Here is a 21,308-nt window from a genome sequence, read left to right on the forward strand (position 1 = left end):
AGAAGGGAACCAAACACACCCCACAGCCAGGCACACTGCCAGTGCCAAGGAGAATGCCAGAAACAGCACCTCCATATCAGTGGCCCACCACAGCCACCACAATAACCATGGCTGCTGCAAAAGCAGCTAGACGCCACAACCACCACGCAGATGGTCCGCCAACCACTGGAGTGCATTGACACAAGAAGAGTCACCAGCAGAGACAAAGAAAAGAAGAGGACGTCTCTTTCCACAAAACCCATTTCAGAGTGACAGAAGAAGCATCTGCTCTATGATAATACTGGGGGACCTGATCACATCTCTCGAAATTGGACAGATCATCTAGGCAACAAGTTAACAGAGTAACCATTATTCTTTCAGAAAGAGAGAAGAAATCTAGGGCATTTAGAGGGAGGACGAGGAGGAAATGAGGAAGGAGAGAGACTGGACAAGGGGCATAAAGAATAATTATGATTTGTAACAATACATATGCTAGCAATATTGATTTAATCAACATATCTCAATGTTCAACCCCCAAAATAGGTATAATCGATTTTGATTCAATCAATAAAATAAATTAAAAAGAAAAAAATAGATGAAATGGTTGAATCAGGGAGAAAGACCCTTAATTCTACATAAGTATGTTTCTTTAAATTTAGCTCTAAATACTTCTGATAGCATAGGCTTCATCATTCTCATGGTTGTCCTTGACATCAACATCAAAATAAGACCACATTTGCTGCCTGCTCACTATGTGCCAGGCACTGTGCTAAACTTTTTATATTTGTTTTTGTTTAATCCTCACAATAATGCCATGAGGTAGATATTATTTTTCCCCCACATTGCAGATGGGAGAAAAATACCTTAGAAAACCTTAGTAACTTGCTCATTTTCCTACAGTTATTAAGTGACAGAGCTGGAATTTGATCTGTGTGAAACCAAAGGTTAGCGCTTCATTTTAATGAGTTCCATTTTTTATAGAAAAGAATGCATACATTCAAAAGCAAGGTATGTGTACCTTTCTTGACTCAATGGGAGCGTGGATTGCACAGACCATGGTCTTCTCCTCTATACCCTTCTAATTTAATTATAAGTGCAAACCTTGAAAAAATTGACTTTGCAAACCCCAAACTATAAAATGGTGGCCACAAACATCTATTGACTACCTTGCAATTTGTAAGTAAAGACTTTTTTAAAAGCAATAATGGAAGGAATGCATTTTTATTTATTTACTTTTAACTGCTGGAGAAATGACACTGGTGCTAAGGAAAATCATTTCAATTCTCAGTGAATCTCCGTAGAAAAATAGTTTTATGAGATACTGAACTCTTTTGTCTTAATTTTAAAGTTGAAATAATGAATTTTATGGCTATTTTTCAAGGAGAATCATTTTTCTTCTGAGAGCTGGAAGAAGATTCACTTTTTATTTACCATAGGTCATTTGATAAATGATCAATTTGACAATATTTTGGGATATGACCATTGCTGATACTAAATCCTAAAACTTCAGAGAATATGCATTCTGGCTGCATTGCTACGTCACTAATTAAATGTTTTAGGGTGAGTTGCTGGACCTGTCAAAATCTCATCTCCAAATGAAGGACAATAAGGATTTAAATTTTTTCTTCAGAAATGGGAAGAAGTATAAAACATTAGTAGCTGCTAAAACAATTGATATGTTTGTATTTTAAATTTTAATTTAATTTTGCTTGATTTGATTTATTTTATTTTATTTTTTAAATTTATTTCATTTATTGAATCAAAATCGATTATACCTATTTTGGGGGTTGAACATTGAGATATGTTGATTAAATCAATATTACTAGCATATATATTGTTACAAATCGTAATTATTCTTTATGCCCCTTGTCCAATCTCTCTCCTTCTCCCATTTCCTCCTTGTCCTCCCTCTAAATGCCCTAGATTTCTTCTCTCTTTCTGAAAGAATAATGGTTACTCTGTTAACTTGTTGCCTAGATGATCTGTCCAATGCTGAGAGATGTGATCAGGTCCCCCAGTATTATCATAGAGCAGATGCTTCTTCTGTCACTCTGAAATGGGTTTTGTGGAAAGAGACGTCCTCTTCTTTTCTTTGTCTCTGCTGGTGACTCTTCTTGTGTCAATGCACTCCAGTGGTTGGCGGACCATCTGCGTGGTGGTTGTGGCATCTAGCTGCTTTTGCAGCAGCCATGGTTATTGTGGTGGCTGTGGAGGGCCACCCGTGTGGAGGTGCTGTTTTTGGCATGCTACTTGGCACTGGCAGTGTGCCTGGCTGTGGGGTGTGTTTGGTTCCCTTCTCCGTGCCTCTGGTCACTGGGCAGGCCCCAAGGTGCTGGCCCCATGTGTTTGGTTGTGGGAGAGGGGTCAAGTCCCCTTCTGTATGCCTCTGGGCCAAGCAGGCCCTGAGGTGCTGGCACGGTGTCCCTGGTTGTGGGAGAGAGGTCCAGTCCCCTTCTCCATGCATCTGGTCCCTGAGTGGGCCCTGAAGTGCTGGCTCAGTGTGCCTGGTTGTGGGAGGGAGATCCATTCCCCTTCTCCTTGCGTCAGGTCCCCGGGGAGGCCCCAAGTTGCTGGCATGGTGTGCCTGGTTGTGGGAGGGTGGTCCGGACCCCTTCTCCATGCCCTGGGTCCCTGGGTGGGCTCCGAGGTGCTGGCATGTTATGCCTGGTTGTGCGAGGGTGGTCTGGTCCCCAACTCCATTCCCCAGGTCCCTGGGCGAGCCCCAAGGCACTGGCTCAGTGTGCTTGGTTGGGGGAGAGAGGTCCAGTCCCCTTCTCCCTGCCTCGGGTCCCTGCGCAGACCCCAAGGTGCTGGGTGGTGTGCCTGGTTGTGGGACGGTGGTCCAGTCCCCTTCTCCATGCTTCAGGTCCCCAAACTGGCCCCAAGGCACTGGTGCAGTTTGCCTGGAAGTGGGAGTGGGGTCCCGTCCTCAGATCCAAGCCTCCAGTTCCCAGGCAGGCCCCAAGGTGCTGGTGGTGTGCCTGGGCCGGAACTAATTTTTTGTCCTTTGCTTCTAACATGGGGGAACTTCCTGTGGGAACCAGTACTTGAGTGTGTGGTTGTTTAAATTGCTACTTTGCTGCTGTTTCCCTAGGGAAGGCTTTTTGTGCAGCTCAGGCTCATTGGTTGATCTTATAGGTACTTCTGGCTCTCCAGAGACCCGGTGGATCTGTGTTCTGGTAAAGATTCCCGGTAGAATCTCTGATCTGGGCCTGACTTTTTTCATCAAACTGCATCTCATGGAATTCTGCTTTCCTAACCAGTCTCCTCTGAGTGGTCCTGTGCTGACTGGGGGGCAGATCAGCTGTCCTTGCTATGTCCCAGTGTTCTCCCGGTGGGCCTGTCTCCCCCACTGCCTGTGCTGCAAACACTTCCCAAGGGACGGGCCGTGTGCTGGTCCCTTGCAATGACTCACCAGCCACTGAATGGTTCCCTTTTTTCAGTTGTTCTGGCTCCTCGCTCCTGCATGAGTCCATGGGAACCCTATTAGTGGTCTTGCTGTCCTCAGGGCCGCCAAGGCCCTCTTCTCTCCTGCTGCCTCCAAGTAACTCCATCTGAAGGGCACAGCTGTGGTTTCTGATGGTTCCTGCTCCATGCGCTCATCAGCTTGAGCCTTAAAGCAGCCACGTCCTGAAATGCTCACAGCAGCTTTTTGTTTCTCTCATCATGGTTTCTCCCACCTTCATGAACTCCGTAGGTCTCTCCTCCTCTTCCCCTGAGCTCCAGCTGCTCTGGCTTGGCTGACGTTATATTTTTATAGCTGTAATTTTGGTTGATTTGTGGGAGAGAGTGACGCTGCGGACCATCTATTCTGCCATCTTGATTGGATCCCTATTTTATTTTATTTTTTAAATTTACTTTAGAATTAACTAAGAAAATTCTCCATTTACTACTTAAACCAATTTGGTGAAAATTGAAATGACTTCTTTAATTTTTTAAATGAGAAATCACTTTATTAACTGTATTTTACGGTTTCTGATTTAAAGTTCAACTAAACACCAGTAAGTTGATAAAAATGTAAGACATTGACCACTTTCTTTTACAGTGGAGGAAACTTCTTTTCAAATAAGAATAATAATAAAACTTGGGTTACCATGTTACTCTTTAGTTAAGAAAACATCTTACAGTTTTATTATAAAGCTCCAGTATCAGAGAAAGAAGTTATCAGAACTTTAATAACTAAACAGTTAAAAATTGTAATTTATAGTAGCAATTAGAAAAACTAAATGAATTGTAATCCAGAATTATTTAGTTGCCTATATTGTTATTTACATCTTTAAAGGTTTTTGAGTTTCTAAATTTTTTATATTTGGCATATATTGTTGTAATCATGAGAAGAAATGTAATTAATGTAAAAAAGCTGGGCTTAAAGAGCAGAAAATAAATCTAAAGAAATAATCATCTGACTTTTTCATTTCATTTTCTCCCTAAATAGGGTAGAAAATCTCAACAGCTTTAGTATGCCACTTGACTAAGGTGAATTTGAGAGTAAAGGAGTTGCACTGATGTTTTTAATCTAAAACATCTAATAGAAATCAAACTTCGAAAATGGAGATACCTCTTGCTTCACCTCTGGTTGGGGCTTAGAAATAGTAGCAGTAGCAGCAACTAGAAACCCCATGCTAAGCACATTGGGCAACGGGAGTTGGGGGTATTGACTTGACCTTTGGACTTGACTGATCCAAATGCCAAATTCTAATTTAAAAACGAAAAACTGGATGTCTGAGGAATGGTGTAATTTGGTGAAGCAAACAATAGACTCCCAGGTTAAAAGTTCCAGTGTAGGCTCTTCTGCTGTGTTCCTGAGTTAACCTTTTGTGTGGTTGTTTCCTAACGTATTTTATGACTTACAAAGCCAGAAGATCAAAGCAATGGTCTAGAAATACACACCAAACTCTCTTTTGTAAATGCCTGCACAATTAACCAGGTTGCTGGAACAGCTTTTCTCGCTGATTTGATCTAACATTGACCTGCCTCATAGGATCATGGGTTGAAAAACAACTCTAAAACTATTCCACAAAAGGAAAAATGGTATTTTTCTAAACAAATCTTAACAAAACCAAAAATACTAAAGTTTCTGTATTTATGTTTATTTATAAAATTTGCCTACCTTCCAAACGTGTCCCCAAGAAACCCACCAAAGAATGATGCGATCATTCCACCAATTGCAAAGCTGGACACAGACAGAGACCAGAGCATGGTGATTAGGCCAGCAGATGCCATAATCTCTTCCCCAACCTGAGGGGTTGGTGTTGAGCTCGTTGGGTATGGGGTTGTGGGCAGTTCATCTGTATTGTTCATAGCATAGTTGTTGATAGCCTTTCGGTCATCCAGTGGAACACCCAAAACATGTCTATAATGGGATATTATTATCTGAGGAAATAAAATGAAGAAAATAGCTCCAATATTTAAAACATTCTATAGATTTTTGTTTGTTGTTCTTATAAAATGTGAGGTGTTTAAATAGAACCATTATGTGTATATACACATGCAAACATGGATAGATTTATTTACAGTTGACCATATCCTATAAAACAGAGGTCACAATTCCATTGTCAACAGGAACCAGGCAGGAACAAATAAGTGAAAGAGGCATGGAGAACCTTGATGACTAGAGGAGTGGTCTACATGCGGAATGGTCAGGATGGTGGAATTGGAGAACATTTGTCCCACCTAAAGGGGGAAGCTGCAAATGCAAGACTTGTAAGAACTTTAATTTTTTAATAGAAACCAGAAATCTGGGTTTTTAGGTAAAAATTTTCAAGTTTTAAATGTTGGCAACTGTTCAAATTGAAAATATTCTCGAGGTTAAAAAGATACATTTTCACACCAGTGTTACTTCTGCACAGCAAGATTTAAATTGACTTACATAAATATTTCAATAGAAGCATAAAAGTGGATATAAGAAAAAAGATTGGAAAAGATAAGATGAGGGTCAAAAATAAAGTTAGTACACAAAATTCAAACACTAGGTGTTGTATCCTTGCTAGGAGCAAGCTATAAATTTAGCAATAAACTTCCTAGCAGCCAGTACAAAGAAAGGAAAACAGGTATATGACTGATGAACTCCAAAGATAAAACTCAGTGCCCCCTGAGAAGGTATTGAGACCTGAAGGAAGTTTCTCCTACGGGTCCTTATGGAGTTCAATGTGTAACAGAATGAACAACATTCAAAACTAAATTTCACAGAGCCACATTTTATAATGTGCTTCAGCAGAGGCAAGTGTCACACCACAGCATAATCAAATAAAAACACATCCTTCAGGCTCTCTTCCTCCCATGTCACTCCTCTCAATGATGACTTGATCACTATTCAGTGGCAGTGAGCTGGGGGGGTCCTCTCTGGCAAGGACCTGGAATGCAGCTACTCTCTAGTTACCAGTTCTGGCAAAGTCCTATTCTGTAAGGTCAGTTGAGTGAGGTGGAGAATTGAACATCCTCTTATCATAAAAGAAATGTGATCAAGACATGTGTCTCATTAGAAGGCCCTATTTAGATGATATGCATAGAAAAAAGCCTGGAAGGAAATACTCAAAATGTTCTCAGCAGCTTGCTTGATGTGGTAGAATAATTATGGGTAATTTTTTCTAATACTTCAATAGGCATGTGTAATTTTTATAACCATAAGGAAGTGTGATCTTAAAATACTTAATAATTTTAAATGTTATTCACCAAATTAAAAAAAAATGGGACTGAATGATCATTCTTATTTAACGGTGTTTAAGCAGCTCTTTAAACACAGGAGGAAGAGGGTATAGAGAGGGCACTAACCTGGCTGCCACTGGGAAGACCTTTGTTTTCAGCTCTGGCTCTGGGACTTGGATTGGAGGAGGGGAGACCTGATCCTATTTTTCCATCTAAGATTGGAAAGATGGTTTAAATAAGGATGTGAGAAGGTCTTCCACAAAAAGAAAAGGGGCTCTGTGTATTCCAAGTCATGATGATGTTGAACCAAATTCCAGGGAGCCTGCTAAATTGGTATGTGTTGTCATCACCCACACAAAAAAGCTATGGCCCTGGTCTCCTGACCACTGCGTTTTCCCCTGGATAAGCCACGGGAAGGCCTGCCACACTCATGGTGGCGTGTGGTACCTAAGCAGAGTACATCTTTTGGTCCAAGCAGCAGCCCTTTTCAGGTGATGGGTTGTGACCAGCCCAATTTCACACATTCACACACTGCAGTAGCTTACATTTTCCGTGGAGTCCAATGTTGTTTAAAAAAAAAAAAAAAAAAAAAACAGAGGAAATAAGATGGGTTTACAGAAGGCACCCAACAAATGTTCGTATCTTCACTTTATGCCACCCTTCCCCAGGTTCTCTCTCTCTCCTTCATTCTCTAAACACCTTATTGAGTACTTTCTTTATGACAACTATCGTGCTCGGCACTGGTTTTAGGAAGAGGAACAAGACATCAACCCCACCCTCAACGACCTCACAGTGTTGAGTTAGAGAGGGGGAAATGACGTCCCTGTTTCCCACTTACAGGCTGTGGGAGCTGAGAAGAACGACATCCTTCTCCTGTGCAGTCACTGGAGAACAGAGTAAGGATGCGCAGAATAAATGAAAGAAACTGTTGAAATTATTCGATATTAAAAAAAATATATCCATCAAAATAGTTATCATGGAGAAAGTCCAAACTTTGTTGGACTCCTTGACTGTTATTCTAAAGTTTTGTATTGTTTTCCTTTGGATCACCTAAAGGAGACAGAAATGAGGAGGAGGGGGACTATAATCTTTTTAGTTCAGGGTTCCTAAAGGTTTTATTCTTTCCTGGAAAAGGCATAATAATGTTGTTGAGAAGATCTAACTGGGGAGAACTCATGTTAAACAGTACCTGATGCAAATAAGTAGGTGCTCAATAAATGTGCACTGAATGAGATATATTTTTCTGTTGTTTCCTCTTATTCCCTGGCATTTTTCATTTTTGTATGCTTGAGAGCTCTGACTGAATGCTGCACTAAGCTCTTTTTTTTTTTTTTTTTTTAACCATCCTTGGGCACGTGGCATTCTGGCTGGAGTTTTTTCAGCAAACCTCAGAGTCAGAGATCAGAAATTATTTATTGCCTCCTTCTTTTCCTGTGAAGGTTGTTAACTAAGGAGTCAAGTCCAAGTTATCAGCTTTGGAACCACGCGTATTGTACCTGACAGTCCAGGATCACCCATGTGGACACACTTTATCTCTGTGTATGAAGAGCACATGATATTTCTCACTGAGAAAACTTGGCCAAAAGTGAGCTTGTGCGTGTTTCACTTGCCTGTTGAGGTGCATTGATCACACCAATGTCATATCCAAACTGGAAGGAACCCAGTGCAGCAGTGAAGACAGTGAAAACCAAGGTCCCAGTGATCTGTGGGGGATGAAACACAGGGCTTGGAAACACCAGGCAATTTCAGTTCCCTGTCATCCTATCAGGTTGAAGCTTGGACTTCTTACAGGCTCCACATGCCCATTCTTTCCTCTTGATATCCATAACACAGTATGCTCTGTGCTTCTGGTAGGCAGGTGGTGTTTATACCAGAAAATGAGAGCCATCCATCATTTCCCCTACACTTTAAAACTGAAAAAGTGTGGAACAACTTCTTCCAGGGGAGAATACAAACATCCATCCATCTATCTATCTATCTATACACACACACATGAGTATATACATACAAACATACACACACAAGCATGTGTGTATTATATCATTGGGAGAAGTCAAATAAGACCCCAGTTACAAAGAGATGGGAAGCGCTCCTGGATGTTGTCATGGCACAAAAACACCTTAGTACTCATACAAGAGGCATCAGCCAGCCTTTATTATTATCTTCATCAACATCCGGGTAAGGATATTTTTCAGGATTTGCACCTAGTTGAACCTAGAGTTATAGGTTAGTGAATATTATTTTCTCCCCAGCTCCATCTACAATAAACCTGTGAAGAAAGGGGCAGAACATTCATCCCCTTCAACTCATAATTACATGTCTAACCATCTTAGCAAAATCATATCATGCATGTAGAATCCCATATAAGGATATTTAGTGCATTTTTTGTTTGCGTGATAGCAAATATTATAGAAAGATCTTACATGTCATTTGATGGGAAACGGCCAAATAGATTCAGATACATCATTAGCTACATACAACATGTATGCAGCAGTTAAAAAGAATAATGTGATTATATGTATTGAGTTATTTTTAAATGGTAAAGGAAATTGTGTAATCTCATTAATTTTTTAAATACTTAAACATGAATATTCTTTGATTTGTGCATGTTGTATATAACTTATAGAATTACATATAAAAAAGAACAAATAAGGTGACGACCTTTGAGGAAGAGTGTGAGGTTGGAAAAGAGGGGTGAAGGAATATTTTTTCTTTTATTGACATTATTAGACATTTTATAATGAAAATATTTTCATGAATAATTACATAATATAAGATTTAAAAATGAAAAGTGTGGGATATAGTAGGTGCTTTGTTGAATGAATGAATGAGTCATGTCAACATGGATTCCAGTTCCCACTCTTAGTGGATATGTGACCTAAGCCATTTCCTTTAAAGGAGCTTTGCTTTTTCTCTAAATTGTGGGATGAATATAAATCCCCCTCCTCCAGCATGAAGAATAGCTGATTAACCAGGACCCTTCATTCTGCAGAAAAGCTAGAGATCAGAAATTTCACAGTGTCATAATCGATAAATTATTATTATAGAACCGCCCTGAAAGTCCTTGAAGTTATTTAGTCTAGCAGTTCTGAACTGAGACCCTACGAGGGGTCTTCAAACAGTTCACGGAAAGATCCATATTATCTTTTAATTACATTTTTCCACAAACTTTTTGAAGTACCCTTGTACTTGGAGAGCTCATTATACATGTAGCTTGCGGGGGCTCACTTTAGACCTACTACTGGATTTGGAATCTTTGGGGTGGAAGTTGGGAATCTGTAGGTTTACAAAGCTCCCCTCTTTCCATTAATATAGCAGGCACCTACACAGACTTTCCCTCCTAGCAACTTCCTTCCCTGAAAGAAAGGACTTCAAAGCCAACTGAAAAGATGTACTCCAATGGTATATAGTAGGGGTCTTCAAAAAGTTTATAGAAAGATTTGTATTATCTTTTAATTCTATTTTCCCATGAACTTTTTCAAGTACCCTCTTATATTGCCCCAAAGAAGCATATATATACACACACATAAAAAATATATATTATATATTTATTAGAGATAAATCATATATAAATTTATTATATAAAACTACATATATATTTATTATATATAAATTATATATAAATATAAAATGCATGCACACACACTATGTGGTATATGGCGTATAGGATTAGGACAGATTTTGAATTAGTCTCTAAAATGTAACTAGCCATCTAAAACATAGTGGCTCATATAGCCAAAGCTAGGATGGGGTTCCATATACCTAGTAAATGGCATAAGATCTTCAAGCCTTTTAACTTCTACACAGGCTACAAACTGTTAAGCTTGCACTTTTAAAAAACTACCTTCATTTAGAGTTCAATCATTTTAAATTAGAGAAACTATACTCCATATCCAATTCAAAATATGCTGCTGGATAAATGCGGAAGGGTAGAAAAAACAAATGGCTGAACTTTAACATAAAACAAAATGTGGTGTTTATATTGTGGCTTAGAAGTCAGTTAAGGTCTATTAGAAAAAACAAGTAGATGTGGGAGTCAGAAAACCTAGAAAAGGGTCCCAGCTATACCCCTAACATCCTTAAGCCTCAGTTTCTTTGCCTATAAAATGAGTACAAAAATAGTTCATGCATAGGATTACTGTGAAAACTAAAGATAAATAACTAAAACCTTCCTATGAACAGTGAAAGGGCTATAGAACAAATACATCTCTAATCACATCATTATCTTCTCATTCATTGCTTTTGCCAAACAACTATGTGTAAACTTTTCATACATCACCAGTAATCTTCACAACACTACTACAAAGTACATAAAATCCCCACTTTACAGGTGAGGAAACCAGGGCTCAGAGAGGATTAAGGAGCATGCCTAACACCACACAGATGGTAAGTGACAGATACTCTAGTATGGGAACCCAGAGCTAATGTTCTTAACCCCCCACTGCTAAACAAAAGAGCAGATTCTGCAGCAACTACTGATTGACTAGGTAGGAAAAAGCTTATACCCTTTCCTCTTTTCTTTCACATGCCTCCAAAAGCCAAACCGAAGATGATTTTGTACCCAACTTTGAAAAAGGCCAGGGGCTTCTTGAGCCACAGAATTTTCAAGTTGAAAGAGACCTTAAAAAGCAATAGATTCTTGTCTAATTCCTCCATTCTTTTGTTGAAGAAACTGAGGTCCTATAGGTCAAGTCCTTTGTTTGAGTTTTATGCACATTATGGGCATATCTGGAGAGAGAACTCAGGTCTCCTGACTGTTAGTCCTGTGCTTATCTTACTTCTTTCAAAGTCTGGGTAGATTGACAGAACTGAAAAACACTGCACTTTACATCAGTGCTCATTTTTTCTGGGTTCCATTATTAGTCAATTCCTTGGTTCTCAAGAAAAATTCAGCAACATAATTTTTAAAGCTCCTAAGGGAATTTAATGATAATTCTAAGTAAAGCTTGAGCATCTGCTACACGTCAGGCACTGTGTTAAGCACATTACTTTCCCTTTTGCAGTATCTTCCAAACTTTAGTTATTTGAATATAGTACTACCTTAATGATTTTTACCAAATCTACATACCATCTGTATAGTTATTAACAATATTTGCCTTTAAATTGTCTTTAAAGTTCTAAGTACTTTCACTTTATCCTGGTCTATAATATCTGTAAAATCATGACATGCTAGTTATTCTTTGAATATACATTATATAAATGCATAACTATTAACATTAAAATGTTTGCCATATAATCCTCTCTAATATTATTTAATTACTCCCAGCCCTAAAGTACTAGTATAATCCCTGAATATCCCATATTATATCCTCATTTTATATCCCAATATGTTCTTATTTTCTAATAATAGAGAAAACCTAAAGCTAGGATAAATAACTTAACCCAGGTCTCACAGCAGGTAAGTAGCATTGCTAGAACCCAGATCCAAGCCTGGCTGAGTCCAAAGCCAATGCCCCCTAACCATGCCATTAATGACATGAAGGAATGTTCAGCAGAGTAAATTTTACCAGGGTCCTAATTTTAAAGGTCCTACTCTAACAGGGGCACAGATTGATCAACTTGTATTACTGTGTACAGGGTGGGTGAGTTTTGTTGGGGAAAACTTATAAGGGAACAAGAGCACTAAATCCTTTTTATATATAAGTTTTTATTTTGAAAAGTATGTCTAAAGAGAAGTTGAATGGTTAACATTCGCCACATTTGTCTAACTCTCACTGTGTATGTACGTGTGTGTTGTTTTGGCTGCACCACGTAAAAATAAGCTGCAGATATTAGTGTCACTTCACTCCTAAATACTTCAGCATGTCCTCATTAATAACAACGACAATCCCCACGATCACATCCAAGAATGTAACATGGATACACTAATATTATCTAAGATACAGCCCATATTGTCCCTTAAAGCTGTTTTTGTCTTCCCCGTGTAATCTAAGACCACTTGTAGAATTTGTCAGTTCTTAGTCTCTTTTAATCTAGAATAGCTCTCCCATCTTCTCTGTTTTTCCTACGTTGACGTTTTTGAAGATTCCAGATCAATTTTCATGATTAGATTCAGGTTAATCTGACTTCTGGGTTTTTTTTGGCAGGGGAAATCTTCAGTAATATGATTATGCAGAATCGCGTGAAAAAAGTTATGCAGACTACTCAGAAAACAGAACAAATATCCTTAATTTAGTTACTGAATAAGAAACAGGTTTGTTTGTTTTTCTTTAGCAGCCAAATGAACTATCAATTGGCTAAGTAACAAGAAGTACTTTTGATCTGTGGTAGCTACATCCCACATCCCCCAAATTCTCTCTATATATTCACTTACGTGAATGGATTTCCCTATCCATTTCCTCAAAGCCAGATTCAAAATGAACAAAATGCTGCTTTACCTTATCTTTTGTCATTTTATGGGTTGGGAGTCTTCCTCTTAATTCCATCTCCTGTATCGAGTGTGGCACATGCCGCTGACGAGCCCCTGCCTGTGTCCACAGCTCTGCCTAAGCCTAGTTATACATTGCAGGAGGAGGAGCAAGGTGAGGAAGGAGTGGGGCTACCTTGACCTCAGAGTCGAAGTCTAACATTAGCAGTGGCTGACTATTGATGGGAATCTCATCAATAAGTGCTTTGCCTCAGTGACCTGTGGCTTCAATGCTTTTGTTCCGCCAGGAAAGAAAATGGGAGCAGGTCCCTTAGGCGTAAGTTACAAACCAGAGGCAGTCACATTTCAAGCCATGTGTTAAGTATGGCAGTAACTGGGCACAGACAAAAAGATAAATCTTTGGAGTCTTTTGTAGAAGATGAGCTATGTGGGCTGCTGTGTACTGTTGCAGGGAGGGCAAAGACAAGGGCACAGGAGGCACACTGAACTCTGCTCCCCTGAGAACAAGAACTGTGGTGTTTGTGCTTTAGAGCTGGGCTGCGGGGCCATAGGCCCTGGCAGACTTCAAAGGTTACCCGATTGAGCTTTGAAGAGTTATGGACGTGGGTTTGAATCTCAACATTTTACAGAGGGTGTGACCTTAAGCAAGTGGCTCACTGTGACTTTTCTGTGCCTCAGTTTTTTTTTTTACCTGAAAATTGGAAATAACAAGACATACACTTTGTTTTCTTGGGTGGATTAAATGAGATAATATGTAAAAGTGTTTAGCACATTCCTGACATGTAAGTGCTCAGTAAATAGTGGTTGTTATTGTTATTGTTATTACTATTATTATTCTTAGTTCACTGTATAGTTAGGAAGCACTTGCTGGAGGTGACAGTGTACAGTTCTCAAACAAATCTGCTCATATTGCTTGCGCTTGTGCCTTTCTTGGTATCCTCTATGATATCCAGTTCCTGTGCGGGTTCAGGAGATATCGAAATTGATTGAGCTTTAACTGCGCATGGTGACTAGGGTCACTGGTTCCACTGAGGCTGAACTGGAACCAGTTCCCAGCAGAGAAAATGTAAGAGACAGCAGTAAAACCAGGGGTGCTATGAAGAAACAGAGGGTGAGAAAATAAAGGGGTAGAGGAGACTCATTTCATTTGTCTTTTATTTGCTCATCCCCTTTTCATTTCTATCACCTCTGCAAGGTGACGCATCTGAAATGTTTGGTTTGAGAAGGTAAATAATTCAGTTCAAACCAGAAACTTTTATTGGGCCCAGCACAGTTCCATGCTCTGAGATGATTGAGAAGATAGATAAGACGGCCTCCTCCCATCAGGAGTTTATAATGTATAAGGTGAGACATGCGTAATTGCAATCACGCAATGCAATCACTTTTTAGTGGAAAAGCATAAACAAAAATAGTAACGATTGTTCATCTTTACTGAGTTCTTGCTCGGTGCCAGGTGCTGCTCTCGACACATGACATGGATTAACTCGTTAAATCATAACGTGAGGGGCCCTATGTGGCACAGCCGAGCTTGGGGGACGCTTCCGAACGAGACTAAAGCGCCCGGCGGCCGCACCGAGTGCGCACGCCCACTGTCAGCGCCCTCTGTAACAGGAGCGGGTCTCCGCAGTCATTTTCCAGTCACGTGACAACTGTGCGGGACAGCCTCTGTGCTGTCAGAAGCGACAGTTACCCTCTGCTGCTCACCAACCTTTGTCTTTTGAACCTTCCACTTCGGAGCCGGAATTTGCCGCTACTGAGGCATGGGACCTTGAGTCGCCGACGTCCACCCACTGTCCTCTCCCATTGGCAGCGCCACCTGCCACTCACCAGGGGGGAGGCGGGACCTGGAGCGCCCTGGCCGGCTTCCTCTGGTTTATGCCGGACCTGTCTCGTTCTGCCCCTGCTCGGAGATGACTGATCTCTGCACCGTGTGGGGAAGGGCTAAAATGTTATCTCCGGGGTGGGATGGGGGATTCGGTTACAGTGATTGCACTGATCGATGTGGCCCTCGGAGAACTGGCTGATGCCGGTTCCGGCCGCGCAGGAGAGCCTGCCGCAGCGGCCACCGAGGAGCTGCGGGTCCTCTCACCCGGGTCTAAGCGTTTTCCGGCTCCGGGATGAGTCAGGCTTTTCGCGCTTTGCTGCTGGGTGGGGGCCTATCGGGGAGGTGGTCCCAGAATCACCCGGAGGTCCCCGCTGGGCGGGGGAAAGCAGCTCTGTGGGGTGGCTCTCCTGGCTCCACACTTCAGGCCCTTCAGGGCACATTCGGAACACTTCATCGATTAATTTAATCTTAGTAGATGCCAAGGGTTCTAGGCGGTGACAGGACAGAAAAGATCCCCTGTCCCCTTTTTCATTGTTCTTCCCTCCCGTACAGTGGGAGTCATTTTTCTATAAACGGGAGGAAAGAGAACCAGCTACCTCGGCGCTTTGCGCCTCTCCCCGGTTGGGCCAAGCGTGGGTGCGTGCAGAGGCGCCTCCTGGGAACCACATGAAGTGAGTTCCAACTCGACCAAGCCAGGACTACAGGAGAGTATCTGGAGGTCCCGGCCTCGTTATTTAAGGTTTCTGAGCCAAATGTGCCCGCACTGTGGCCTGCCAAAGAGACAGGGCCACCTCTTCACACCCTCTGCACAGATTTCTCTGGTCCTCTACTGAATATGTCCGCACAGCCGCCCCCCCGGCCTCCCCGCTCCATTCTTGCCGTACAGTACCTTCTTGACACAGCAGCCAAGACTGACTTTAGAACGTTAAATCAGAACATAACAGCCCCTGCTTAAAAGTTTCCAAAGTTTTCCAAGTAACCCCTAGAACTAAATTCACATTCCTTACCATGGCAAGGCTAACTTGATCTAAAGTCCTTCTCCCTCCTCCTCAGCACCTAGCCACGCTGGCCTCAAACTTGTCCTATATGTTCCAAGCTCAGCACCTTTGTACTTGATGAGCTCTGCCTGGAGTGTCTCTCCCCAGATTTGTATGGAGCTGCTCTTTCTCTTCGTTCAAATGGTGGCTCAGAGAGGACCCCTATCAGGCTTCTTAAGATACCATCTACCTGCTCCAGCTCATTCTTGGGCCTGTTACTTTGCTTTATTTTCTTCTTAGCACTTATGCTTGAAATTTTATTTATTTATTATTGTTTGTTGCTTTCCCTACCAAACCTAAGTTCTATCAATGTGGCAACCTTGCCTATATTGTTATGTCCAGTGCCTATAATAGTGACTGGCAAATAGGAGGCACTCAATAAGTGTTTATTAAATGAAGAAAGTCCAAAAGGATTGCCACATGCTTTCTTGTGAGGGGGACGGAAGTATCTGAGGCTGGTATTGGGACATTTATTGATTTAACATTCAATAAATGCAGTGTTTGCTAAACATTTGGCTAGGCACCAGTTACAGCAGTGAACAAGATGGACAGGGCCTCTGCTCTTGTGGGGCTTACATTCTATGTATTTTATGTTCTAAAAGGGTTCTGAGGAAGATAACGGGGGCACCCACTTTAGAAAAGGTGCTCAGGCAAATGTTCTCAGTAAAGGTGACTTTTTGGTTGATACCTGAAAAAAGGGCAGGCAGGGTGGAGGGACAAAGTATGTGTAAAGCTTGAGGAAGGGGGGATCTTAGGTTGAAGAACAGGAGAAGTTGTGTTAAAGCAGGGGAGCAAGAGAAAGTGGAAAAATGCTGTTGGGGAGATAGACAGTAGGACCTTGTAGGTCATGTACTGAGTTGGGATTAACTTGAAGGGCAATGGGAAACCACTAGAAGGGATTAAGCATAGGAGCGATATGGCCTGATATATGTTTTAAGATTGCTATGCTGTTGAGTGAGGGGTGGATTGGATGGGGGCATCCATGAAAGAAGAGAGGCACAATTTCAAGGTTATTTGCAAAGTTCATGCTTTCTGTTGACCACCAGAACTAATGGTGGTAGCAGGGAAAGAGAAGTAACAAATTCAAGATACATTTTGGAAGGTAAAGCAGAGAGGATTTGCTAATAATTGCTTTTGGGAGAGGAAGGAAAGGCAGAACTCAGGATGACAGATAGTTTTCTTGCTTGTTAAACTGGGGTGACTATGACACCATTTAATATTGGTGCTGGATTGTTTAATCATCTGAGTAAGCTTATCTCCCAGACATCAGGGAGTGCCATAATAAAATAATCAAAACAGGTACATTTTGTTGCACTTTAAAAAATTTTTTTGAGGTAATTGTAGATTTACATACAATTCTAAGCAGTAACAGAGAGCCTATGTATCCTTTACCCAACCCTTCACCCAATTTCTCCAATGGTAACATCTTGCAAGACTATATAGTACAGTATCACAATCAGGATATGAACATCAGTAGTCAAGATAAAGACCATTCCTGTCACCACAAGGATCCCTCATGTCACCCTCATGATCCCTCATGTTTCATAGCCTTTTATAACCATTCCTACTTCCCTCTTACCCTCACTGACTCTTAAACCCTGGAAATCACTCATCTATTCTCCATTTCTATAATTCTGTCATTTCAAGAATGTCATATAAATAGAATCATATAGTATGTGTATTAGTCAGGGTTCTCCAGAAGTAGAAAACCAATAGTATGTGTGTATATAGGAAGAGGTAGATTTTAAGGAATTGGCTCATATAATTATGGAGGTTTGGTGAGTCCCAAATCTGAGGGGGGGGCTGGCAATCTGGAGATTCAAGAAAGACTTGCAGTTTGAGTGCAAAGGCAGCCTGCTAGAAAACCAGGATAAGCAGATGTCAGATGAAATCCAAAGGCAGTCTGCTGGAGAATTTCCTCTTGCTCAGGGGAGGTCAAACTTTTGTTCTATCAGGCCTTCAACTGATTGGATGAGGCTCACCCACGTTATAAAGGATAATCTGCTTTACTTGAAGTCCACCAATTTAAATTTAAATCTCGTCCAAAAACATCTTCATGGAAACGTTCAGAATAATGTGTGACCAAGTATCAGGGTATCATGGCCCAGCCAAGTTGACACATAAAATTTAACCATCATAGTATGCAACCTTTGAGATTGGCTTTTTTTCACTCAGTGAAATTTTTTGAGATGCACCCAAGTTGTTGCGCATTCCAATAGTCTGTTCATTTTTATTGCTAATAGGATTCCATGTTTTCGATATGCCACAGTTTATCCATTTACCTTTCCAGGACATCCGGGTTGCTTCAAGTTTTTTGCTATTAGAAATAGAGCTGCTGGGCCGACCCGGTGGCGCACTTGGGAGAGTGCGGCACTGGGAGCGCAGCGACGCTCCCGCCGCAGGTTTGGATCCTATGTAGGAATGACCGGTGCACTCACTGGCTGAGTACCTGTCACGAAAAAGACAAAAAAAAAAAAAAAGAAAGAAATAGAGCTGCTATAAGCATTCATGTAAAAAAAAACCCTTTTTGTGTGAACTTAAGTCTTCCTTTCTCTGAGATAAGTGCAATTTCTGAGTCATATAGTAGTTGCATGTTTAGTTTTTGAAGAAACTACCATACTGTTTTCCAGAATGGCTGTACATTTTCCCACCAACAATGTCTGAGTGATCCAGTTTCTCCACACTGTTGTTAGCATTTGATGTTGTCATTTTTTATTTTAGCCATTCTGAAATGAGTATAGTGATATCTCATTGTGGTTTTGTGTTTCTTTAATGACCAATGATGTTGAACATATTTTCATTTGCTTATTTGACATAGGTATATCCTCTTTGGTGAAATGTCTCTTTATGTCTTTCTGCTTATTTTCTAATTGGATTTTTTTTGTTGTTTGAGGGGTGTGTGTGTGTGTGTGTGTGTGTGTGTTTACTTTTGGGTTTTGATAGTTCTTTATGTGTTTTAGATTCTAGTCCTTTGTTGGATATGTGGTTGGCAAGTATTTTCTCTTACTACATAGTTTGTCTTTTCCTCATCTCAACAGGATCTTTTACAGAGCAAAAGGTTTTAATTTTGATGAAGTCCAACTTATCAGTTTTTCTTTCTGTGAACTTTGCTTTAGGCATCAGGTCTAAGAACCTTTTGCCTAGCCTTAGTTCATGAAAATTTTCTCCTGTGTTTTTTTCTAAAATTATTATAGTTTTATATTTAAGTGTATGATCATTTTGAACTACTTTTTATATAAAGTTTAAGACCTCAGTTGAGGTTTATTTTTTGCCTATAGATGTCCAATTGCTTCAACACCATATGTTAAATAGGCTATCTTTCATCCATTAACTTGCTTTTGCACTTTTGTCAAAATCAGTAGGGCATATTTATGTGGGTCTATTTCTGGGTTCTCCGTTCTGTTCTGTTGATCTATGTGTCTGTCCCTCTGACAATTCCACGAGTCTTGATTATTGTAGCTTCATATAAGTCTTGAAATTGGGTAGACTGTTTCCTTCCACTTTATTCTTCTTTCAGAAAATTTTAGTTTGCCTTTCTGTATAAGTTTTAGAATAAACTTGTGTATATCTACATAACATCTTACTGGGATTTTGATAGAAATTGTATTAAGCCTGTATATCGGTTTGGGGAGAATTGACATCTTTACTACATTGAGTCTTCCAATCCATGAGCATGCTCTTCATTCAGTTAGATCTTTGATTTTATTGATCAGTGTTTTTTAATTTTCAGCATACCAAGTCTTGTACATGTTTGTTAGGTTTACACCTAACTCTTATTTTTCTCAGTGACTGTAAATGGTATTGTACTTTTAATTTCAGTGTTTTAATTTCTGTGTTTATTGCTAGAACACAGAAATATTATTGATTTTTGTGTATTCATCATATATCCTGAAGCCTTGCTGAGCTCACTTATAAGTTCTAGGAATTTTCGGTAGATTCCTTGGGATTTTCTATTTAGACAGTCATGTCATCTGAAAATAGGGAGGGTTTTATGTTACTTTCTGATCTATATGATTTTTATTTCCTTTTCTTGCTTTATGACACTGGCCACAGGTTCTAGCACTATGTTGGGTAAGAGTGATGAGAGGGGAGATCCTTGCCTTGTTTCTGACCTTAGGGGGAAAGCATTAGTCTTTCACTATTAAATGTAATGTTAGTTGTAGGTTTTCTGTAGATGTTCTTTATCAAGTTGAAATTCCCCTCTATTCCTATTTTTCTAAGATTTTTAAAAAAATTATGAATGGGAATTAAGTGTTGTTAAATTCTTTTTCTGCAATAATTGATATAATCATGTGATTTTTCTTCTTTAGCCTGTTGATAATGGTGGATTACATTGATTGAGTTTCAAATACCGAACTGGTCTTGCTTCTTTGAAATAAGCCCCACTTGGTCATGGCGTGTAATACTTTTCATATATTGCTGAATTCTACTTACTAATATTTTGTTAAGAATATTTACATCTATGTTATGAGAGATTATCTCATCCATGCAAGAATTGAGAAGATACTGCTTTTCATCCTCTGTTCTGTGGTTCATTGTATGCACAGTGAGATGTAGAGGAAAGAAAATGGACTAAGGAGGTAGATAAATGTTGGCTCAAAACTGTCTCTGAAAACTCTAGACAATTGAATATCAACTGCCTGCTAAACATCTTCACTTGAATGTCTAATCTCATTTTTATCATAAGTAAACAGAAGTTAATATGGGGTCCTGTGACCTTCTGGTTGACTAGCTAGGTGGCCTCTGCTCCTTCTCTCAGCCTGGAGCTTGTGATATTTGGCAATGAGGGCAGTTCTCATTAAAAGAGCAAGGGGCCATTTACTGAGTGGGCACTCCCCTGGATTGTGCTGTTCATGCCACGGATGTTTCACAATCTGTGGCAAATCCCTTTGACAGATGTGTATCTATGGCAATTTTTCAGTGAGCACTGTCCTACATTAATTAATCATCGGGCAATTCAATCTAAATTGAATGGTACTGCTGCATGCAGAAAATTTTTGTTTGCAATTCTTGAGTCATCTCAGTGTAAATTAAGTCTATTAAAATTCTCTGTTCCTAACCATTTTTCAATCAAATACATCTAAATAGCCACAGTATTCTGCAGGACATCTTTCTTTTATGAGTTTGTGTCCCTTTAATGTCTGTGGGTTAATCATTTTCAGACGTTTGTGCTATTTTCTGTCATTGCTTTCAATAGCATTTTCTGCTAATTTGCAGGCTGCTGAGGGAGGCTTATGAGGTTGACATAAAAAAGTGGAAGCGAAGATCACGAGGTCGTCACTGAGGTTTAGCAAGCAATGTTGCTCAGTGTTGTTGACCAATAGGTCACCAATAAAAGGAGCATTGTCAGGGAGAAGTGGTTCTTGTGTCAGCTGTTTACCAGACTCAGAGGAGTTCCAGGAATGTACTGAAACCCGCAGAAGGTGCAACTCCGTGGAAGACACGTTGTTGACCC

General features: G+C 40.3%; 1 protein-coding gene across 1 annotated transcript in view; it reads right to left on the reverse strand.

The window, feature by feature from the left end:
* Positions 1–13,016, reverse strand: part of SLC2A2 (solute carrier family 2 member 2) — a 29,420-nt gene extending 16,404 nt beyond the window's left edge. Inside the window, exons 1-3 of the mRNA XM_063076541.1 lie at positions 13,002–13,016; positions 8,235–8,327; positions 5,090–5,352 (exon numbers count right to left, since the gene is read on the reverse strand). Coding sequence (XP_062932611.1) covers positions 5,090–5,352; positions 8,235–8,327; positions 13,002–13,016 — 371 coding nt within the window. The remainder of the gene's footprint in view (positions 1–5,089; positions 5,353–8,234; positions 8,328–13,001) is intronic.
* Between the last annotated feature and the right edge of the window lie 8,292 nt (positions 13,017–21,308).

The sequence above is a fragment of the Cynocephalus volans genome, chromosome 1 (genome assembly GCF_027409185.1).
Source record: "Cynocephalus volans isolate mCynVol1 chromosome 1, mCynVol1.pri, whole genome shotgun sequence".
Classification (NCBI taxonomy): Eukaryota; Metazoa; Chordata; class Mammalia; order Dermoptera; family Cynocephalidae; genus Cynocephalus; species Cynocephalus volans.